General features: G+C 47.9%; 1 protein-coding gene across 1 annotated transcript in view; it reads right to left on the reverse strand.

Annotated features, from left to right (window-relative positions):
* Nucleotides 1-1,069: 1,069 nt before the first annotated feature.
* DCHS1 (dachsous cadherin-related 1) overlaps nt 1,070-22,691 on the reverse strand; it is a 168,941-nt gene continuing 147,319 nt past the window's right edge. The window contains exons 19-21 of the mRNA XM_073562898.1: nt 16,418-16,704; nt 16,019-16,160; nt 1,070-6,847 (exon numbers count right to left, since the gene is read on the reverse strand). Coding sequence (XP_073418999.1) covers nt 4,242-6,847; nt 16,019-16,160; nt 16,418-16,704 — 3,035 coding nt within the window. The 3' untranslated portion in view covers nt 1,070-4,241. The remainder of the gene's footprint in view (nt 6,848-16,018; nt 16,161-16,417; nt 16,705-22,691) is intronic.

Below are 22,691 nucleotides of genomic sequence, written 5' to 3' on the forward strand. Positions count from 1 at the left end.
TTTAGGAGTCAGGTACAAGTTGCAGACAAGTTAAGGTGGACCCATTGTAACTAATAGAGGATGTACAACCTCATGGTGGTGAACAGGCTCGGCTTTGGTGGCCAGCCTCAAGGACGTTGTAATGGGCACAGTGGTTAAACACAGGAGTGAGGATAATAGGGTCATTGGTGCCCTGAAAGTTTACTGGCTCTGCCGCCCCTTTATGGCTTTCTGTCCTGGTGCCGCCCCTGTATGGCTGTCTGCCCTGGTGCTGCACCTTTATGGCTGTCTGTCCTGGTGCCGCCCCTTTATGGCTGTCTGTCCTGGTGCCGCCCCTTTATGGCTGTCTGTCCTGGTGCCGCCCCTTTATGGCTGTCTGTCCTGGTGCCGCCCCTGTATGGCTGTCTGTCCTGGTGCCGCCCCTGTATGGCTGTCTGTCCTGGTGCTGCCCCTGTATGGCTGTCTGTCCTGGTGCTGCCCCTGTATGGCTGTCTGTCCTGGTGCTGCCCCTGTATGGCTGTCTGTCCTGGTGCTGCCCCTGTATGGCTGTCTGTCCTGGTGCTGCCCCTGTATGGCTGTCTGTCCTGGTGCTGCCCCTGTATGGCTGTCTGTCCTGGTGCTGCCCCTGTATGGCTGTCTGTCCTGGTGCTACCCCTGTATGGCTGTCTGTCCTGGTGCTGCCCCTGTATGGCTGTCTGTCCTGGTGCTGCCCCTGTATGGCTGTCTGTCCTGGTGCTGCCCCTTTATGGCTGTCTGTCCTGGTGCCGCCCCTTTATGGCTGTCAGTCCTGGTGCTGGATGTCAGACAGCTGGGGATGTCACAGTACTGGCGAATCCCAATGTAATACCTCTTCACCTGACTCCTCCTGGGATTGTTTTGTGCATTTATTCCAGTGTCTAGGGGTTTACTGTAGTTATGGTGGTTGTATGATGGAGTCGGGGTCCGTCCCATGTCATGTCCTCATCACCCTGCAGGTCAGCCTCTTCTGGTCTGACGCCATCTTGTACTTTGGATCGCACTCAGCTTCCTCTGCTCTCTACACATTGCTGCCATGACGGATTATGTACAAACTACCACAAGGAGGCTCTGCCATCATCAATTCTCATTTATTACAAAGAGATTTCCACTTGTTAAAAAGGAGTTTTGTATAAAAGTTGGCACTTGTGAACCAGTAACACGAAGGGAGGTGGGGTAAATAGCAGAGTCCCCTGTGCCCAGCGTCCACCCTGTAATACAATAATCCTCCATCCCTCCCCCCAGAGTCTTCTGAAATACACACGAAGAAGCGACCGCTGGTTTCTGAAGTATAATAAATACGTTTCTGAGATACACATAGTCATGGCTGCTGGCGGAAATGTGCAAGAAATGGAGCCCGGACTGGAGGGAGAAGAGCGGAGATCCTGCGGTAATCCTGACAAGTGATGTCCTCAGGTGGCCGAAGCTGAAGAACGGAAATCCCAACGCTCCCATAGAAAGATGGGGATTAGCCGCTCGCCAGAGATCCTCGTCTTAGTCTTTCCCTCAGTTGTACATAGTAGTACCTTCATTCCGGGCCGTGGGGGATAATACTGACCTGGCAGACTAGTAGTGACAGCGCTGCAAAGGGTCGGGCTTATGATGACCTGGTGCAGTGTTAGAAGTTACAGGTAGCTTATGAATCTCATCATCTACTAAGAAGCAGCGTCTTCATAATGGCGAGCAGGCTGCAGCCATCCGGGCACAAGGACACAGAGTCAGCCTTATGGCATTTCGATGGTGGCCATGCCACAGGATAGAGCAGTCATGAGGCAGGTCTGTGATATGAGAGAAGTGTCCCTCAACGTCACATGGTGAGAGGAAGAAGGAAAAGCTGACTGCAGACTGGAGCAAGAGGAGGGTCACGGCTAATGACCGGGGTGAAGATAACTGACATACAAGACACACAGGACAATGGCAGCTCCACGTGTACCCCCAGCACCTCACAGTGTGATTAGTACCATACATGTAGTGACAGGGACTGACACAACCCCGACATCATAGCCAGGAGCACATTGCGCTGGAAGACTCATCCATGGAGGCAGGAGTTATTGCTTAGTCTGGGATGAGCCCTCTTCAGCCTGAAGAAGCAGGACAAGAGGGTCTGAGGCCCTCGGTTATAGGACTATTGACGGCACCACAGGAACCTCCCTATCATTGCATAGTGAGAGAAAAACACGAGCACTGGACCCTCCAGATCCTGGCTGCCATCCTGAAATATCACCAAGTCTATCTCAACCTCCTTTATGTTGAGAAGAGAGACAAGCAACAGTGCAAGGTCAGAAGTAAGTCACTGGGAGCAGACATAAGGCTTTGTGTGTAGGCTCATCTCTCGGGTTCCCATATATTAGGCCTATCGTCTTTTACACATCCCCATATATCAGGGCTTCTGAGTTCTGGAGGTCTCCATGACCAGGTGCCCATCACTGCAGACCAAAGAGATAACACAAAGGAAGGAAGAAGTAACAGGCGGCTCAAACCTAGAAGACTTCTAAAGAGTCTGAACCAGGATGTGTGCTGCTGGCATAGAGCGGGTGTAGCGCTCGCGTTATGCTGGGGGTTGTAGTGTTCTGAGTACAGATTATTACAGTCATGTCCAGTGGTCGGGTCATGTTGGGGATCGTAGGTCTGTGTATAATTGCTGTATGGTCACGTCTGACGGTCGACATGTTGTGGGCTGCGTTACCAATTGATCCCACACAGATAAGTAGAGAAAATGTAACCCTTTCGGAGCCATTTACTTCTTTGTTGTCCGGCTTCAAAACTTCCATAAATATCAATAGAAACTAAAATGCACAAGTTGGTGCCAGGAGATTTGTAGATGCATTTCGTACTTGCCTCCTGAGATTTAACCCCTGTCAGTCTGAAGGTAGATTTAGTCCATGGAGAAGAGCCGACGTAACACGCATCAGATAACTGTATAGAATACCATCCCCATCATCGGGGACTATGACCCCCAATATCACACGTCCTGTATAAATAATCTATCCCAATTACAATCTGCAGTCTCCACCACATAAACCTTCAAAGTGCTCATGTCACATTCATTATACTTACAGTATACTTCATCTACCTTTTCACCAATCTCTTCACTACACTTTTCATGGAAGAAAACTTTCCTTATCTCATCTTTTGACCTAGGTCTCATATCTGGTCCACAGTCTTGTCCTAGATTTTATCTTTGTCCAAAGTCATCTACTAGGTCTCATATCTGGTGCAGAATTTGGCCCTAGGTCTTATCTTCAAGAGTCCAGTCCTAGGTCTTATTTCAGTCCAGAGTCCTATGCTATGTCATTTATGAGGTCCGGAGACCTGTCCTAACTCCCATATCTTGTCCACAGTCATGTACTAGGTCTTATCTCAGTTGAGAGTTGAGTTCTGTCCTAGGTATTAGCTCGAGTCAGAGTCCTGTCCTATGTCACATATGTGGTCCAGAGCCATGTCCTAGGTCTAATATCTGGTCAAGAGTCTTATCCTAGGTCTTATCTCAGTCCAGAGTCCTATCCTAGGTCATTTATGAGGTCCAGAGACCTGTCCTAGGTCCCATATCTGGTCCATAGTCTTGTACTAGGTCTTATCTCAGTCCAGAACCTTGTTTTAATTCTCATATGTGGTCCAGAGTACTGTCTTTGGTCACATATGATCCTAGGAGAAGACTCTGGAACACATATGTGACCTATGACTGTAATTTGGATCACATATCTGGTCCATAGTCCTGTCCTATGTCCCATATCTGGTCCAGAGTCACGGTCGAGCACATATGACCTTGATTATACATGAAATTCTGGTGATCTTGATGTGGAGTCTGTATATGTCACAGTTCTTGCAGATTGGATACAGCTGCTGGTTAGCAGGTCCCGCCTGATATGTAAAAAAATGCTGAAAAACAATATTAGCTGCCATTCTAGGGCAGGACTGCATGATGGTCAGCATTATAGCTAAGAGGAGCATGGACATTAAAAGTCTTCCTTCTGAAGCGTATTGTCCCATGCTGCAGAGACATGAAGCTGCTTACCCCTGGTCAACAGAGGGAACCTCAAAAGAATCTCATGGAGGGAATACCCATAAACTTGGCCTCAGAAATAATTAAGATGGGTCTGTCTGAATCCTTCTTTGCATTATTGGCTTCATACTCTGCCGACATTATGGTTGTTAATCTTTTAGTCTCTTATAATAAGAAACTTTTTCACCAGTTCAGACTTTTCTTTTTCTCATGTATCAGTATCATCCATGGTCACTGATTTTTTTTAAATTCTTAGCTCCCCATCACCAGAAGGATCTAAAGAATGTTCTGTACTGAGAACTGAGGCAGATGGGCCCTGGGAGATCCCAAATGGGGAGACGACAGGTGAGCGTGCTGCGAGAGGAGACAAAGATGGGGAGAAGCTGGGGGGTATAATGGAAGAGGAAAGAGAAGCTTCATGAGTTATAGGGGAGCGACGTAGGGATGAGAAGTTAGGGAAGGTTCTGGCCACCGCAGGCTTTGGAGGCACGGTTTTAGCACCAGGATGAGCTACAGACGTGATGAGAGGAGGTGGATCAATACGAGGTTGAGGAATTGCTTTTGGTTTAGGCTGGAAAGGTTTTCTTAATGCTGACTCATCCTTGAGCCGAGCAATCTCCATGAACACACTGGCAAGTGGCTGAAATTGGGGACACCAGTTCAGCAAATAATCCCAGTTGTAGCTGCCACGTAATTCCTCATCGCTAGCAACAATAGCTGTCAATGATCCTTCTACAGATGGTTTGCCATCTTCAGGGAAAGAATAATCCTTTGGGTGTGACATATTTAACCCACATCCCACCCCCATAAAAGCACCTCCTCCCCCACTATCATCTCGATAGAGTGTCGTCTGGCCAGAACCCTTCTTGTTCTTGAACCATTGTCCGCTGTCCATAGAGGGGTCACATGAGATATCAGACAGTTGATCAGCATCTTGTTGTATCCCAGAATCTGGACCACGAGCAGAGATGTGCTCCTGCATGGAAGATGTAATGCTTGCCACTCGTGGATATTCATTGATCATACGGATCTCATCGTCTTCCGCAGCTTCAGCGGAGCCTCGGCCACTGGAATGAGAGGGATCTAGAGAGCCTCCTCTAGTGTAAGGTCCATCCACTGCAGAAGAGTCCATAGAATAACCTGGAAGAGTTTGGTGATAAATTCGATCTCCACTACCAAGTCCTGATTTATCATGACCCATCCTTTGCAGTGTGCTGCCTTGCAAATTGTCCAGTTGGGCATCAGCTTCTTCGCTTTTTTTCTGCATTCCCCGAGACCTGCAGACCACCAGAATAATTGCAACTGCAGCTAAAACCACAACGACTGCCAATGATGAAGCTACAGACACTATGAGTAATAAATTCAGGTCTGGGGCCAAACCAAAAGATGTGTGTGTAATGTCCACTGTCATCTGAGCCATGGCCACCCGTGAGGATGGTAGAGGGCTGTGGGCATGGACCTCCAGAGTCATTTCTCTGGTCTCTCTCTTTGAGCGACCAGAGCGGTGTCTCTGACCATCCACCTTCAAATACACCTGACCCGTTGTTTCATTAATACCAAAGTAGGGTGATGGTTTAGAGAAGGAATAAAGGACCACACCGTCAGCACCTTCATCCTCATCTGTGGCCTGGACCAGCCCAATAATCTGTCCTTTGTTAGCTCCTTCTGGCACCTCAAAATTGAAGTATGGTGTGACAAATACAGGGTCGTACTCATCTTCCCCCATCACGAGAACTTGCACAGTAACTGTTGCAGAAAAATTTCCTGCATCTGTGGCTTTTATCACCATATTAAAGGTTTTGCTGCGCTCGTAATCAAAGCTCTGCCGGGACAGAAGTTCTCCAGAAGTCCTGTTCACAGAAAAGACATCTCTCCCAGTAATAAGTCCTGGCTCCATAGCAGGAAGCTCCACTACTGTATACATCAACTGGCCAAATATTCCCGTATCCAGGTCAATGGCATGAATAATGGTAAGTAAGGTGTTTGCTGGTTTGTTTTCCCTGATACTTGTGGTCAAAATCTGTACTGGAAAGTAAGGCTTGTTATCATTGATGTCCCGAACTTCCACAGTCACAGGAGCAAGTGCGAAATTTACCAGGCCGCTGTTGCCATCAAAAGCTAGGACTACCAAGGTATGCACAGCCTGCCGCTCCCTGTCCAGCTGACGCACCAGCCTAATGCTGCCGGTCGCCTCATTAATCTGAAAGAGCCGACTCTCATCCCCAGATGTGATCCTGTAATGCACCATGCCATTTTGCCCAGAGTCGGAATCTTGTGCCAATATCCGCAGGACCTCGGAGCCGACCGGCGCAGCCTCGCTAAGGAGTACGTTGTAGTTCGGCCGTGGAAATACTGGAGGGTTATCATTGACATCCAGGACAGTGATGAATACATGGACCGAGTGACTTCTTTGAGGAACGCCTCTATCCGATGCCCCCAGGGTAAGATTATAGGAGTGAGTGCTCTCAAAATCGAGAGGATCTGTTAAGATGATAGAACCAATCTGCTGAAATTGTCCATTCCAGAAGCGCAGTCCACTCTGTACCTGGAACACGTTACCGACATTCCCACTCAGAATGGTGTAATCCAGGACTGAATTCTCTGGGGTCAAGTCGGCATCTGTTGCCTCTAAAATCAAGACGGTGCTACCAAGTGGCAGGTCCTCGGGTATGGCAGCCGTGTACTGTGCCTGTGGGAACGTCGGCACGTGGTCATTAATATCCAGAACTAGGATCTGCACTGTGACAAGAGAAGCCAGACTTGGAGATCCTTGATCTCGAGCTTCGACAAGCACATCCACCACAGGCCACGATGTGTCCAGCTCCATCGGCTGCTTTGTGAAGAGGGTCCCTGAAAAGAAAAATAAAGAAGAGTTACTGACCAGATCAAAAACCTAAACCAGAAGACGACGGGTAATCTTTGAGCTAAGCCTTGTGTCGAAGGAAAGTGAACCCACCAAAACTCCCGCCTAGTGCAGTCATGTAAATAAGTACACCTCAGTGAGAGTACATGTAACCTATGAGTTCATAGTCAGATCTACTGCTGAGTCACACTGAACAAGAGGGGATAGAAGTGACCAAGAACAAATCTACTACAACAATTTAATTACTCATATCTGCCATGTATGTTCTTCTGAAAAAGTAAGCGCTCCCTAATCTTGGGTATTGTGCTCTTCAGATGGAGAATGTTTCCAGCTGTGATGTTTGAGGGGCATCGTGTGTGCAGTGCGCTACCCATGATCCAACAGCACCTCCATTAAATGTTCATCAGAGCTGTGACGTCTAGGCTACCTCCTTTTCTTTTTTCAGCCACCTCATGATGATGAGAGTTATAGTCACCTTGTGCTGAGTGTTAGTCTTCTGATAGACTATTTTTCCCCAGCCACTTTGGGCGTAATGAAGAATTTATTAATGACTCTATGTTGGTGACCTTCCCAAACCAGAACATCTCTGACATCATGCTTTACACTGCAGAGCTTAGGTTTTCTGTTACTATGCTGGCAATGGCTCTCACATTTCTTTAGGTCTTACACTTTTACACAACACAGAACTGTACAAAAGTCTTAGGCAGGTGTGGGATAAGTGCTGCCAAATAAGATGCTTCATGCATAGAATGGTTAATAATTGTCATGATGCATGCTGGATCAGGACTGATAAAAAGCACAGGTAACCTTTTTTTTCTTAAGCTGTGCTTAAGTTTGGTTTTGCCCCTGGTGGCCATTAGGTGAGCATCATTGCACTGGTTTCTTTAGTTAAGTGCACATGATTATAATGCAGGTGTGATTGTTCTGGCTCTGCTATAAAAGAGCTACAGGTGTTGCAATCAGTGTTGGTGATAGTGTTCATTTCAACCATCCTTGGTGGAGGAAGGAGCTGGAGAGCGTTCCTTGCAGCACTGTCTTAGCCCTGGTGTGGAAGGAGTCAGAGGGGATTTCCTTGTAGCTCTGACAGAGCTTGGTGGCAGCGATTCAGGAAGAGAGCTGCATTCTGGTGGTGGACTGTTGTGAGCTCATTTTCGGGTTTGCCTCTGGCTTCTGGTGAGGGTTATGGAGCTGGCTGTGCTGACAGAGGAGTAGTGAGTTCTCTATCTGGACTCCCTCTGTTGGTGAAGGGAGGTAATGAAGCTGATCTAAATGGTAGAGACCGGCCACCTGAGGAAGAGGACTGCGATTGGACATCAGGAGTTTCTGATTGGATTTAAGGCAGCCGACTCCCTATTTCTTGCTGGTGATTTTTCCTGACTGTGGCTCCTGGTTTCCAGTTTGGTTCCTGCCTTCTTAAAGCTAAGTTTTCTCTGCTATTGTTCATATGAGTTTTCGTCTGGTTTACTTAGTTTTTGTGTTCAGCCAGCCCTGGCTGGCACTGGGCTGAATCCCCATTTTGTCTCTGATCAGTTGATCTCTTTTGCTCTGTCTTCAGAATATACCTGAGTGCTGATATAGGGAATTGAAGTCTAGCGACTTCAGGGCCTTTTTCTATCAGACGTGTTGGACATTTTTTGGCAGGGTTTTTGCGTGATTGCAGACAGCAGCTTTTCTTTCCTGTTCTTTCTACTTAGCGAGGGCCCCATCGTTTGCTCAGCCTATCTTTCTACCTGTGTCTGTGTTTTCATCTTGTTTCACCGACAATACATGTTGGGGGCTGTCTATTGCTTTGGGGCCGTTTAGATTTTCCCTTTCTTTCTTTAGGCTTATTTAGTTCTCCGGCCGTGACGAGGCATCTAGGACCACCGTAGGCACGCTCCACGGCTACTGCTAGTTGTGCGGATAGGATCAGGGGTCTGCAATCCGCTAGTTACCAACCTCTCCGGATTTCTGGGCTTAGCTTGCTTTTTGTTTTTTCCTCTTCGGTGACTCATTCATAACAGAATCACCAGCCATACTGCAGATTCTAGGGTACTCAAAAGCAGGAGAGAATTGTAAAAAAAAAAAAAAAAAAAAAGTGTCAGAATTTTTTTTTTTTTTATATATATGTATATTTTCTCCTATTTTTCTCTGGGGCCGTAGGAGGATTCTTTTTTTTCCTTTCTCCTTGATGGAGATTAAGCAATTGTCTGATCGTGTGGAGCAGCTTGCTGCTGAAGTGCGGGTAATTTCCGCCTATCTCACTCATTCGCATGCTGTTGAACCAAAGATCCCTACTCCTGATGTGTTTTTTGGGGATCGGTCTAAATTTTTGAATTTTAAGAATAATTGTAAATTATTTCTTGCCTTGAAGCCTTACTCATCGGGGAGCTCTGCGCAGCAGGTTAAAATTGTCATCTCCTTGCTGCGCAGCGATCCCCAGGATTGGGCATTTTCTTTGACACCTGAAGATCCTGTTTTGACTAATGTGGATGCATTTTTTCAAGCCTTGGGGTTGTTATATGATGAACCTAATGATATTGATCAAGCTGAGAGAGCCCTATTGACATTGAACCAGGGTCAGGATCCTGCAGAGTTATACTGTCAGAAATTCCGAAAGTGGGCGGTCCTTACTACATGGAATGATAGTGCATTGGCAGCTCTCTTTCGGAGGGGTTTGTCTGAAACTTTAAAAGATACTATGGTGGGATTTCCTGTTCCCTCTGGTCTTGACGATTCTATGTCATTAGCCATTCAAGTTGATCGGCGTTTAAGTGAACGCAAGACTACACGGGAGGCGCTGCCACCTTTTGAACAAATGTCTGAACCTATGCAATGTGTTAAGAGTTTTGTCTAGGGCACAACGTCAGGAGTTTAGAAGGCGTAATAAGCTGTGTTTTTTCTGTGGAGATGCCTCTCATGTTATTTCTGTCTGCCCTAAACGAGAGAAACGTTTTGCACACACATTTGCTGTGGGTGGTGTACAACCTAAGTTTCTTTTGGCAATTACTCTGATGTGCTCCTTATCCACATTTTCTACGAAGGCTTTTGTGGATTCAGGAGCGGCCTTGAATCTGATGAACTTTGATTTTGCTAAACGTTGTGGTTTTCCTATGACACCTCTGCGGATGCCTATTCCTTTGAGGGGTATTGATGCTACTCCTTTGGCGAAGAATAAACCTCAGTTTTGGACAGGTGATAATGCGGGTCGCCCCAGACCACCAAGAAAATTGCAGATTTTTGGTGTTGCATAATTTACATGATACCATTGTTTGGGTTTTCCCTGGTTGCAAATCCATAATCATGTTTTGGATTGGAAATCTGTGTTTGTGGTGAGTTGGGGTTGTCGGTGTGCTCTTGGCGACACTCCTGTTTTCTCCACCTCTCCCCAGTCGCATGATGTTCCTGACTATTTGGCTGATTTTTATGATGTATTTAGTGAGAGCAAGTCTGCGTCTTTGCCTCCTCATAGGAGTTATGACTGTGCAATTGAGTTGAGACCTGGGTGTAAATTTCCCAAGGGTCGACTTTTCAATTTATCTGTACCCGAACACAAGGCTATGCGATCTTATATTAAGGAGTCGTTGGAGAAGGGTCATATTAGACCATCCTCTTCGCCCTTAGGTGCTGGGTTTTTTTTTTCGTGGCCAAGAAAGATGGTTCATTAAGGCCTTGTATTGACTATCGTTCCCTCAACAAAATTATGGTTAAATATCAGTATCCGCTACCCCTGATTTCTGATTTATTCTCCAGAGTTAAAGGTGCTTGCTAGTTTACTAAGCTTGACCTCAGGGGGCGTATAATCTTATTCGCATTAAGCAGGGGGATGAATGGAAGACGGCGTTTAATACTCCGGAGGGACATTTTGAGTACCTGGTGATGCCTTTTGGGCTCACTAAAGCCCCTTCTGTCGTCCAATCCTTCATGAATGCTATTTTCCGAGACTTTGTGGATAAGTTTTTGATCATCTATCTGGATGATATTTTGATCTTTTCCAGGGATTGGGATTCTCATGTGGAACATGTTCGGACTGTGTTCCGGATTTTGAGAGTGAATTCCTTGTATGTTAAGGAATCGAAGTGCCTTTTTGGTGTACAGAGGATTTCATTTTTGGGATTTATTTTCTCTCCGTCAACTATTGAAATGGACCCGGCCAAGGTACAGGCCATTTATGATTGGGTTCAACCTACTTCTTTGAAGGCTCTCCAGAAGTTTTTGGGTTTTGCTAATTTTTATCGTAAATTTATAGCTAATTTTTCTGGTATTGCTAAACCACTGACTGATTTAACTAAGAAGGGTGCTGATGTGCTGAATTGGTCTTCAGAGGCTGTTTCGGCCTTTCAGGAGCTGAAGCGGAGATTCACTTTTGCTCCGGTTTTGCGGCAACCTGATGTCTCACTTCCTTTTCAGGTGGAGGTAGACGCTTCAGAGATTGGTGCAGAAGCTGTTTTGTCCCAAAAAGATCCGGAGACGTCTAAAATGAATCCCTGTGCCTTCTTTTCCCGAAAGTTCTCCCCATCTGAACGCAACTATGATGTGGGGAATCGGGAATTGTTAGCCATGAAATGGGCATTTGAGGAGTGGAGACATTGGTTGGAGGGAGCTAGACATCAAGTTGTGGTCCTCACTGACCACAAGAATTTGATTTACCTTGAGTCGGCCAAACGCTTGAATCCTAGACAGGCTAGGTGGGCCTTGTTTTTTACACGTTTTGATTTTGTGGTCTCCTTTCTTCCAGGCACTAAGAATGTTAAGGCAGACGCCCTTTCTAGGAGTTTTTTTGCTGATTCTCCTATTGTGACCAAGCCTACTACCATCCTAGGTGAGGGGGTAGTTCTTTCCGCCATCTCACCCGATTTGAGACGTGCTCTGGAAGAATTCCAGGAGGACAAACCTGAGCGTTGGCGTATGGGAAAATTGTATGTTCCTGACCAGTGGAGGAAGAGAGCGATGTCTGAAGTTCATTGCTCCGCATTGGCTGGTCATCCAGGTATTATTGGTACCAGAGATTTGGTGAGTCGGTCTTTTTGGTGGCCTGCCTTATCTCGTGATGTCAGGAATTTTGTGCAGTCCTGTGGGACTTGTTCCCGGTCTAAACCCTGTTCTCGCTCTAGTGGGTTGTTGATGCCCTTGCCGATGCCTTCGAGGCCATGGACCCATATTTCAATGGATTTTATTTCTGATCTTCCTGTCTCTCAGAGAATGACTGTTATCTGGGTGATTTGTGATAGATTCTCTAAGATGGTCCATCTTGTACCACTCCCAAAGTTGCCATCTTCCTCAGAGTTGGTACCCTTGTTTTTACAACAGGTGGTTCGGTTGCATGGGATTCCTGAGAACATTGTGTCGGACAGAGGAGTTCAGTTTGTTTCCAGATTCTGGAAAGCCTTTTGTTACAAGCTGGGAATTCAGTTGTCCTTCTCCTCTGCGTTTCACCCTCAGACCAATGGGCAGACTGAGAGAACAAACCAGACTTTGGAGTCCTATTTGAGATGTTTTATATCTGCTGATCAGGATGATTGGGTTTCATTTTTGCCGTTGGCCGAATTCGCTTTAAATAATAGAGCTAGTTCTGTCACCTTGATGTCCCCCTTTTTCTGTAACTTTGGGTTTCATCCTCGATTTTCTTCAAGGCAAGTGGAATCTTCAGCCTGCCCAGGTGTTGACACTGTGGTAGAGAGAATGCAGCAGATTTGGGACCAAGTAGTGGATAAGTTGTCTCTCTCCCAGGAAAAAGCCCAGCGGTTTTCTAACCGGCATAGGACCATTGGTCCCCTGTTTAAAGTGGGTGATATGGTTTGGTTGTCATCAAAGAATATCTCTATGAAGGTGGCTTCTCCAAAGTTCAAGCCAAGATTTATTGGACCTTACAAGATTTTGGAGATTCTTAATCCGGTTTCTTTTCGATTGGCTCTTCCTGTTACGTTTAAGATCCATAACGTGTTTCATAAGTCGCTGTTGAAGAGATATGTTGAGCCAGTAGTTCCTATGGCGGCACCTCCTGACCCTGTATTGGTTAAAGGTAACTCGGAATATGAGGTAGAGAAAATACTGGATTCTCGTCTGGCTAGATGGAAAATCCAGTATTTGGTCAAGTGGAAGGGTTATGGCCAGGAGGACAATTCTTGGGTCTCTGCCTCTGATATTCATGCCGATAGATTGGTTCGTGCTTTTCATCGGGCCCATCCTGATCGGCCCGGTGGCGTGGATGAGGGTTCGGTGACCCATCCTCAAGGGGGGGGTACTGTTGTGAGCTCATTTTCGGGTTTGCCTCTGGCTTCTGGAGAGGGTTATGGAGCTGACTGTGCTGACAGAGGAGTAGTGAGTTCTTTATCTGGACTCCCTCTGTTGGTGAAGGGAGGTAATGAACCTGATCTAAATGGCAGAGACCGGCCACCTGAGGAAGAGGACTGTGATTGGATATCAGGAATTTCTGATTGGATTTAAGGCAGCCAACTCCCTAGTTTGTTGCTGGTGATTTCTCCTGACTGTGGCTTCTGGTTTCCAGTTTGGTTCCTGCCTTCTTAAAGCTAAGTTTTCTCTGCTATTGTTCATATGAGTTTTCGTCTGGTTTACTTAGTTTTTGTGTTCAGCCAGCCCTGGCTCGGACAGGGCTGAATCCCCATTTTGTCTCTGATCAGTTGATCTCTTTTGCTCTGTCTTCAGAATATACCTGAGTGCTGATATAGGGAATTGAAGTCTAGCGACTTCAGGGCATTTTTCTATCAGATGTGTTGGACATTTTTTGGCAGGGTTTTTGCGTGATTGCAGACAGCAGCTTTTCTTTCCTTTCCTTTCTAGTTAGTGAGGGCCCCATTGTTTGCTCAGCCTATCTTTCTATCTGTGTTTGTATTTTCACCTTGTTTCACCGACAATACATGTTGGGGGCTGTCTATTGCTTTGGGGTCTGCTCTGGGGAAGTTTAGATTTTCCATTTCTTTCTTTAGGCTTATTTAGTTCTCCGGCCGTGACGAGGCGTCTAGGACCACCGTAGGCACGCTCCACGGCTACTGCTAGTTGTGCGGATAGGATCAGGGGTCTGTAATCCATTAGTTACCAACCTCTCCGGTTTTCTGGGCTTAGCTTGCTTTTTGTTTTTTCCTCCTCGGTGACTCATTCATAACAGTGGACTCTGTTGCCAGGAGAAGTGCAACAGAGTAAAGCTAAGTAGTGTCTCCCTGTTTGTGTTTTTCCTTAGTGTGTATTAGTACAGTGGTGGGGCCAGTGCCTGTGCCACCCAGCTCCCTAGCAAGGGAAGGTGTAGGGTGTGCTAGGGCGACAGGTTTCTGATCGGCGCCCAGTGCAGAACCGGCATAGGGAACGTTAGGAGCGTTAGGGACACTGACTCAGGGGAGTGCAGGAGGTCTCCACGTTCCCTTTCCCTATCGCAGGGCCCACCGTTGTAACTGTTTCCCCTTTCCCCGTGTCTTGTTGTTTTAGTTACCGGCCTGCGGGCCGTGTCACACAGGACAGTATCACGTGCCGCATCTTGTTGCTTTAGTTACCAGCCTGCGGGTCGCGTCACACAGGACGGGTCATCGTGACAATAATTATTTCTTATCAGTAGACAAAATGCATTGAAGAAAAAAGAAATGGAAATCCCATCAGTATCTAGTGTTCTCCTCCATTATCAGTATCTGGTGATCGCCTCCATTATCAGTATCTGGTGGCCACCCATTACCACCGTTGCCAGTATTTGGTGACTGCCCATCGCCTCCTTCTTCACCTCACACGCACATAGGTTATGGAGGATCTCGGCAGAAGGTTGTGCCAAACATCTTGGAGAACTGACCCCAGATCTTCCGTGTATGAGGCTTGTGCAGATACTTCTGTGGATATGTATCTCCTGGATTTTTCAGCACTGACGACCATAGACACAGCAGTCAGCCAAGAAGACAGAAGGTGTCACGAAGTGCCATCAGCTCAGAACTGGCAGCAACCAGTGGAACCAGCTCACCATCTACTGTCTGGAGATGTCTGACCAGAAGTCATCACCATGGAAGAATTGTGGCCAAAAGCTCCTGACCTTCCACATGGAAACAAGAAGAAGAACTCAACTCTGTGTTAAAATGTGGAATTTTCAGATGGAAAAGAAGCAGACTGTTTCCAGAGGACGAGAGCGGCACAATAATAAGGGTCTGCAGGAGCAGTGACACTCAGGTGGAGGGTCCAGAAAGTCTCTGGCTGAGCTAAGCAGATGGAGTTGTGGATTTGGTCAGGATTAATGGTGCCCTCAATGCTGAGAAACTCAGGCAGATACAGACCCTTCATGTAATCATCCAGTCTGTCTCCTGTAGTTGTCTAATGCTTGTCTCTTGCACTGTGACCTCAGTGGTGGTGAGACCGTCCTGTAGGATGAAGTTTTGGCTTCTTTGAGACATCTTACTTCATTTTGTGTCCTCCTGCTATTCCTCCTGGACAGTGGTGGTCTACAGTCAACTACATGTGGAAGTAATGTGCCCTTTTCTCTAATAGTTCCTTCCTGCACTGTGACCTCAGTGGTGGTGAAAGCTCCTGTAGAATTAATTCTGGCTAATAAGAGAGAGTATCATCATCTTCTGTTTTCCTGCTGTTCCTTCTGGACAATGGTGGTCTCCTCCTGGCACCACCATGTAGATGTCCTGTCTGCAGAAGGATTCCTCATCAGACACATCGGCATCCTGAAACCTCTGTGTTCTGTGTCAGAGATCTCTGTGGATCCTGGAGCTTCTCGGCGCTGGTGACATGTGCCGTAATGCACAAAGAAGATGCTGCATCGAGATCTTCCCTGATCTGTTTCCCATCGCTCACCTGCTGACAGCACCGTAAAGGGAGTACTTACTTTTTCATTGTGAAATTCAAATGAAGTCAATTTCTTGCATTTTAGTCACTTGCTTTGTTAGGAAGAAAAATGTTTATATCATGTGCACTTACAAACATTCACAGCGTTCAGGGTCGAGGACTCTAGTCCATCGCGTTCACCTATAATTGACGTCTGACATTGGAGTACTTCCCTTGACACGAGACAATATGACTGAGGTTAGGGATGAGGGAGTCAGTAATATTTAGCTGGATTTACGCTGCAAGATCATTGGGAAAGTGCTACTGAGTCCATATGCACAGAGAGATCAGCTACTGAACATGGCACCGATCTGCGGTCGCCTAACACCACAAGTCGGGTGGTAAATACCCGGACTTACCATTATTGGGATCGATGTGAAAGGAACCGGTATCAGATGACAAGACCTTGTATATGACTTGACCCATCTCCCCAGAGTCTCGATCGGTGGCAGAAATAGTGACCAGCGGTGTCCATGCCTGAGTGTGCTCCATGACAGTGACCTGATGGCAAAAAAATGATCCATTACTGAAGTCTTTAGAATCAAAGTGAAGATTCTCAACAAAACCAGAGTTTCCGCACTAAATTGTTAATTTTGATGAGGATTTTTCTATTTTTTTTGTGTATTTTTATGAGAAAGCAACAAAGCCAAAAACAAGAGTGAAAAATCAACAAACAACCCTCCTTCATGTCATCCTGTAGGGCGTGAGCAGATACATGGGATACCAGCGTGGAGGGCCGCACGCTGGAGCAGGCTTACCTGGTACAGGCTCTGTCTGAACTCGGGGGCGTTATCGTTGACATCCTGTAGGGTGAGCCTCACATCTGCCCGGGTCTGGTGCTTCCCATCAGATGTCTGTATTGTTAGAGTGTATGACGCCCGCTCCTCATAGTCCAGGGGCTCCGTAAGCCATATGTGCCCACCATAACGGAAGATGCTGAATGTGCTTCCAGGAGAGCCATCAATGGTCAGCAGGTACCACAGGGGCGGGCCGGAATCCACGTCATTGGCTGTCACCTGAGCGATTTCTGAGCCAATCACAGCATCTGTAATGAGAGGATCGGTAATTGTGACTTGCATTTATCTGAGTAAAAGAATTCGATGATTCGGCAGTCTCTCATTCCTCTTCGGCTGCAGAGGAGGCTACTTAGCAGACTCATCGATCCCAGTGCTCTGCTCACACCAGCATTGTAGGTTTGGTTGCTGCTGCCACCTCTGGTTCAGCTATAGCAACACATGCTGGCCAGCAGCCAGCTACTCCAGGGACTAAGTCCTCCTTTCAGTCCATTGAGCATTCCCGTGGAACGATCTCTCATTGGAGATCGGAGGTCACATGCTCAGGTCCTTCTCCAGCTCGGATTGGACCATCAGGAAGGTCCCGGAAGGACACGGCTATAAAAGATTTAGACCATGTGGTGTGAGAGTTGTATGCACGTATTAATGTCTCTGGTGAATGACTCAGTGGAAACCCCTACCCTTGGTATGCATGTGTTGTGTAGCCTAGCCTGTTAGCGCCCAGGCTGAGGAGCAAGTAGGAGGCAGAGTCAGAGTCTGGCATCGCCAAGTGGTGGCTTGGTCTGTACGACACGGTTCACTTAGTCGACACTCCACGGTCGCCAGCGTCACTTAGTGGCGTCTGCAGTTGAGACGCCGCACGCCTAGTAGGTCTAGAGGGACTCTGACCCTGTGTCCTTGGGGCTGAGTTCTGTGACCTGATACTGAGCGTTTACCTTGCCGAGCTCTGTGAGCTTTAACAGGCTCCGGCATTTATGTTCAGCGGTAGTGCGGCTCTGTGAAGCAACAGAATCCGCCCCTGTACACACCGGGTGACGTTAACCCGCATGTGTTCCTCTATTGTACCGCCATATAGCGTCCGCCATTACTGAGCAGCAGTTTACCACCCCTGCATGGTGGACCCTGGGCTGCGAACGCACCTTATTACCATCTTTATTATTTGGTGCGTTCCGCCAGCCCTAACATTATATTAGCGCCAGGGTCTGGCTAGTAATGGTGGACGAACAGCGATTGCAGCGGTACATCCAGCTGCTGGAGGGCAGGTTGGCGGCTCTTGAGCGCAAAACCTCAGCCATGGATGTTACCGCAATAGATGTTCAGGCTGCCAGCGTGGCTGCAGCTACTTTGTCCACTGCCACCCCTGTTCCAACATTATCCCGCCTCCGGCTGCAAGATAAATTTTCTGGCAATAGTAAGGCATGTAGGGGATTTCTGAGCCAGTGTGCAATACACCTTGAGCTTCTGGCTGCACGTTTTCCCTAAGAGCGGGCTAAGGTGGGGTTCATAATATCCCTCCTGTCGGACGGGGCGTTGGAGTGGGCCATGCCATTATGGGAGCGCGATGATCATGTGGTACAGAGTGTTCCACGGTTCTTGAGCACTCTGAAACAGGTCTTTATAGGACCTCGGGTCACCCATGATACGGCGCTCCAACTGCTGGCATCAACACAGGGCTCGTCTATGGTCAGTCATTTTGCCATCCACTTCCAGACCCTAGCATCTGAGCTGGAGTGGCCGGATACAGCCCTCATTCCTGTATTTTGGAGGGGGCTGGCTGACCATGTGAAGGACGCCCTGGCCACTAGGGAGATTCCCGCCACACTGGAGGAGTTAATAGCAATATCTACTCGCATCGACCTCCGCTTTAACGAGCGAAGGTTGGAGCGAGTCCAGTGTAGGCAGAGGTTTCGGCTGGCACCCACCTTCGTCAAACCTCTGGAACCTCCGGTCCAGGCGTTCGAGCCACATGAGGCCATGGAGATGTCTCGAGCAGGATCCAAGTCCTGGACCGCTCGGGCACGCATGGTCTGTCATGTCTGCCGGCAGTCAGGACATCTCGCCTCCAGATGTTCTCGGCAACTGGGAGAGCGTCCCCGTTTGGTGACCTTGGGAGCTAAACGCAGCAGTGTCTTCTTCTAAGTTGACCTTTAAGGGGACAGTTTCTATTGGCCCATCCACCCATGTGGTAGAGCTTTGCGTGGATTCGGGGGCGGAGGGCAACCTCATGCCCTCTGCCTTCGCTCGACGGCACACAATTCCACTAGTTATGCTCGCCAAGCCAGTGACAATACGGGTGATAAATGGATCGACACTACCATCACAGATAACCCATCAGACCATTCCTTTCACGTTATCCATGTCTCCTTCCCATCAGGAGATCATCTCCCTGCTAGTCATTCCCGAAGGAATTGACGAGGTCCTCTTTGGGATGCAGTGGCTACGGTATCATTCCCCTCATATAGAGTGGTCCTCAGGGAGAATTCTGGGATGGAGTAAATCTTGTGTTGGTAGATGTCAAAGGGAGTGTGTTCAGGTTGCTACTACTGAGGTACCCGCAAATCTCTCCTCCCTCCCCAAACACTATTGGCCCTATGCGGACGTGTTCTCCAAGAAGGCGGCGAAGACCCTTCCGCCTCATCACCCCTATGACTGTCTTATCTGTTGTGAGTTCATTTTTCCCTTCACCGTTGAGGTCTGATGAACTCCCTCCTCTGGTGAAGGAAGGTAGTGAGGCTGATTACCAAACACCTGGGCAGCTAGATGATGACTGGGTGGCTGGAATTGAGGACTGGATATAAGGCAGCCGACGCCCTTCTGCCCTGCTGGTGATCCTGCTGGATTCTTGGAGACCAGTCTGGTTCCTGCATCTCAAAGCTAAGTTTTTCTGCTCTGCTTTGTACACTTCAGTTTTGTTTTTGTTTTGCCTTGTTTTTTGGGAGTTCTGCCATCCCCGGCCGGGGGTGAGCTGAATTCCATTTTTGTCTCTGATCTGTTGATCTTTTGCTCTGTCTTCAGAATATACCTGAGTGCTGATTTAGTCTTTTGAAGCCTAGCGACTTCAGGGCCTGTTTTTCCTATCAGTCGGTTGGCACATTTTGGATAGGGTTTTTGCGGATGGCAGACAGCAGCTTTCCTATCCTGTCCTATTTTAGTTAGCTTGGGCCCCATCATTTGCTCAACCTATCTTTCTATCTGCGTTAGTGTTTTCATCTTGCTTCACCGTCATTATTTGTTGGGGGCTGCTTATTGCTTTGGGGTCTGCTCTAGGGCAGTTTAGTTTTTCCCCTTTCTGTCTTTAGGCTATGTAGTTCTCCGGCTGTGATCGAGGGGTCTAGGGCACCGTAGGAACCCCCCACGGCTACTGCTAGTTGTTGTGGATAGGTTCAGGGGTCTGCAATCCGATAGCTGCCAACCTCTCTGGTTTTTCTGGACTTAGCTAGTATATTGTTTTTTCGTCCTTCGGTGACTCATCATAACACTTATCGACCTCTTGCCCGGTGCTGAACCTCCTTGGGGTCGAGTTTATCCACTCTCTGTCCCGGAGACAGAGGCAATGTCTCAGTATATCAGGGAGAATCCGGCAAGAGGCTTTATTAGGAAGTCAGTGTCACCTGCAGGGGCGGGGTTTTTCTTTGTGCAGAAGAAGAATAGAGAACTACGTCCATGCATAGATTACAGGGGTCTTAACGCCATCACCGTTAAGAACAAGTACCCTTTGCCCCTGATATCGGAGCTTTTGCGGGAAGCTAGGGTCTTTACCAAACTAGACCTGCGGGGTGCTTACAACTTGATTCGCATCCGTGAAGGGGACGAATGGAAGACAGCATTTGACACCAGGGATGGGCACTATGAATATCTGGTGATGGCTCTCCGCCCGTAACATCAGGCTGTGAGTTGAGTCCACCAAGTTCGCTCCTCGCTACATTGGTCCCTTTAAGGTCCTCGAGCAGATCAGTTCTGTGGTCTATCGACTGGCCCTTCCACCACACTTGGCTATCTCTGACACCTTCCACGTGTCCCTTCTTTTCTTTTCAATGCTCTTTTTATTGAAGATAGTAAAGATTACATACAATATCAGATACATTCATTTTTTTGAAATGTTAAATCCTCGTAGTCTTCTACACCTGGACATGAAAGCATAAACCAGAGTATGTAGCGTCCAGATAAAAACAATAAACATTACTATACATCGTTCAGAACTAGCTTAGACTTACAGATTTCAGCCAGAAATTTTTGCTTACTAAAACGTTAATCTGAACTTTCGCATAAGTAATAGTATCTCTGATTCTACCTATGTCATAAAACCTTTCTAGATCAGGTATTTATCAGATAAGTCAAAGTAGAGGTAGAGCATAGATAATAAGGGCCAGAAGGGCCAGGATGCAAGAAACTGGTCAAGTGGAGAAGTATGTAGAAAGGAAGGGGAGAGGGGAAAAGAAGGGAGGGAGTGGGGGAGAGAAGGGAGGGAGGGCCAAGGGCACAAAGATCATTTTAGTAGGCGCAAATTTAACACGTGTCCCTTCTTAAGTCGGTCCACATGTCTCGTTCCGGCAGATGACTCGGGAGAACCATCAGACCTGTCCTCAGACGAGTTTGAGGTTAATGTCAACGTGGGATGCAGGGTGGTACGTGGAAAAAGTTTTATTTGGTGGACTGGAAGGGTCATGGCCCAAAAGTTCAGACCTGGGAGCCAGTGGAGAACATCCGCGCTCTGCTTCTCATTGCAGCATTTGAGCGTAGCAAGGCTCAGAGGGGAGGAGGGCCTAGGAGAGGGGGTAATGTTAGGCATCGGGTTCCTGTCACTGCACAGCAGGAATCCCGAGCCTTGCATTTGGCGGTCTCCCATTCCTCTCCGGCCGCAGAGGAGGCTGCTCAGCAGACTCGTCGATCCAGGCGCTCTGCTCAGACCAGCTTTGTAGGTTTGGTGGCTGCTGCCAACTCTGGTCCAGCTATAGCAACGCATGCTGGTCAGCAGCGAGCTACTACAGGGACTAAGTCCTCCTTTCGGTCCACTGAGCATGCCCGTGGAACGATCTCTCATTGGAGATCGGAGGTCACATGCTCAGGTCCTTCTCCAGCTCAGATTGGACCATCAGGAAGGTCCCGGAAGGACGCGACTATAAAAGGGTCGCATGGCCTCTCGGCCATGCGCTAATATAAAGATTTAGACCATGTGGAGTGAGAGTTGCATGCATGTATGAATGTCTCTGGTGAATGACTCATTGGAAACCCCTACCCTTGGTACGCATGTGTCGTGTAGCCTAGCCTGTTAGCGCCCAGGCTGAGGAGCAAGTAGGAGGCAGAGTCAGAGACTGGCATCGCCAAGTGGTGGCTTGGTCTGTACGCCACGGTTCACTTGGTCGCCAGCGTCACTTAGTGGCGTCTGCAGTTGAGACGCCGCACGCTTAGTAGGTCTAGAGGGGCTCTGACCCTGTGTCCTTGGGGTTGACCTCTGTGACCTGATACTGAGAGTTTACCTTGCCGAGCTCTGTGAGCTTAAACAGGCTCCGGCATTTATGATCAGCGGTAGTGCGGCTCTGTGAAGCAACAGAGTCCGCCCCTGTACACACCGGGTGACGTTAACCCGCATGTGTTCCTCTATTATACCGCCATATAGCGTCCGCCATTACTGAGCAGCAGTTTACCACTCCTGCACAGTGGATCCCGGGCTGCGAACGCACCTTATTACCATCTTTATTGTTTGGTGCGTTCCGCCAGCCCTAACAACGTGGTCATCACTGCGCGTCGCAAACCTGAATGTGACTCTGGAGCTGCTGTTTGCTGCAAGCTCACTGTTTGCTATCTTTGAGGGATAGAAACATAGGGTAATTGAACAAAAGATGTTTGATAATACGTTGATTGACCATTCTGTTGGACCCTGTGACTTGCAAAACATAGGAGGAAAACTATGCAAATTGATTAACGTATTTTTCGGACCATAAGACGCACCCCAATTTTAAGAAGGAAAATAGGGAAAAAAATAATAATGTGTCAAATGGGGGTCCGTCTTACAGTCCGAATTCAGCTTACCTGGGAAGGAATCCGGCACAGGTGGAGGAGTGGTCACAGAGCTCATTCAGTGCTCCAGGCTGGTGCGGTGGTGGCGGCTCTGTGCTGGGGTAGGTGGGCTGTGCTGGGCAGATGGGCTGTGCTGGGGCAGCTGGGCTGTACTGGGGTAGGTGGGCTGTGCTGGGGCAGCTGGGCTGTACTGGGGTAGGTGGGCTGTGCTGGGCTGGGG

This window comes from Dendrobates tinctorius, unplaced genomic scaffold (genome assembly GCF_039654945.1).
Source record: "Dendrobates tinctorius isolate UK_male_01 unplaced genomic scaffold, ASM3965494v1 ptg000369l, whole genome shotgun sequence".
In the NCBI taxonomy this organism is placed as follows: domain Eukaryota; kingdom Metazoa; phylum Chordata; class Amphibia; order Anura; family Dendrobatidae; genus Dendrobates; species Dendrobates tinctorius.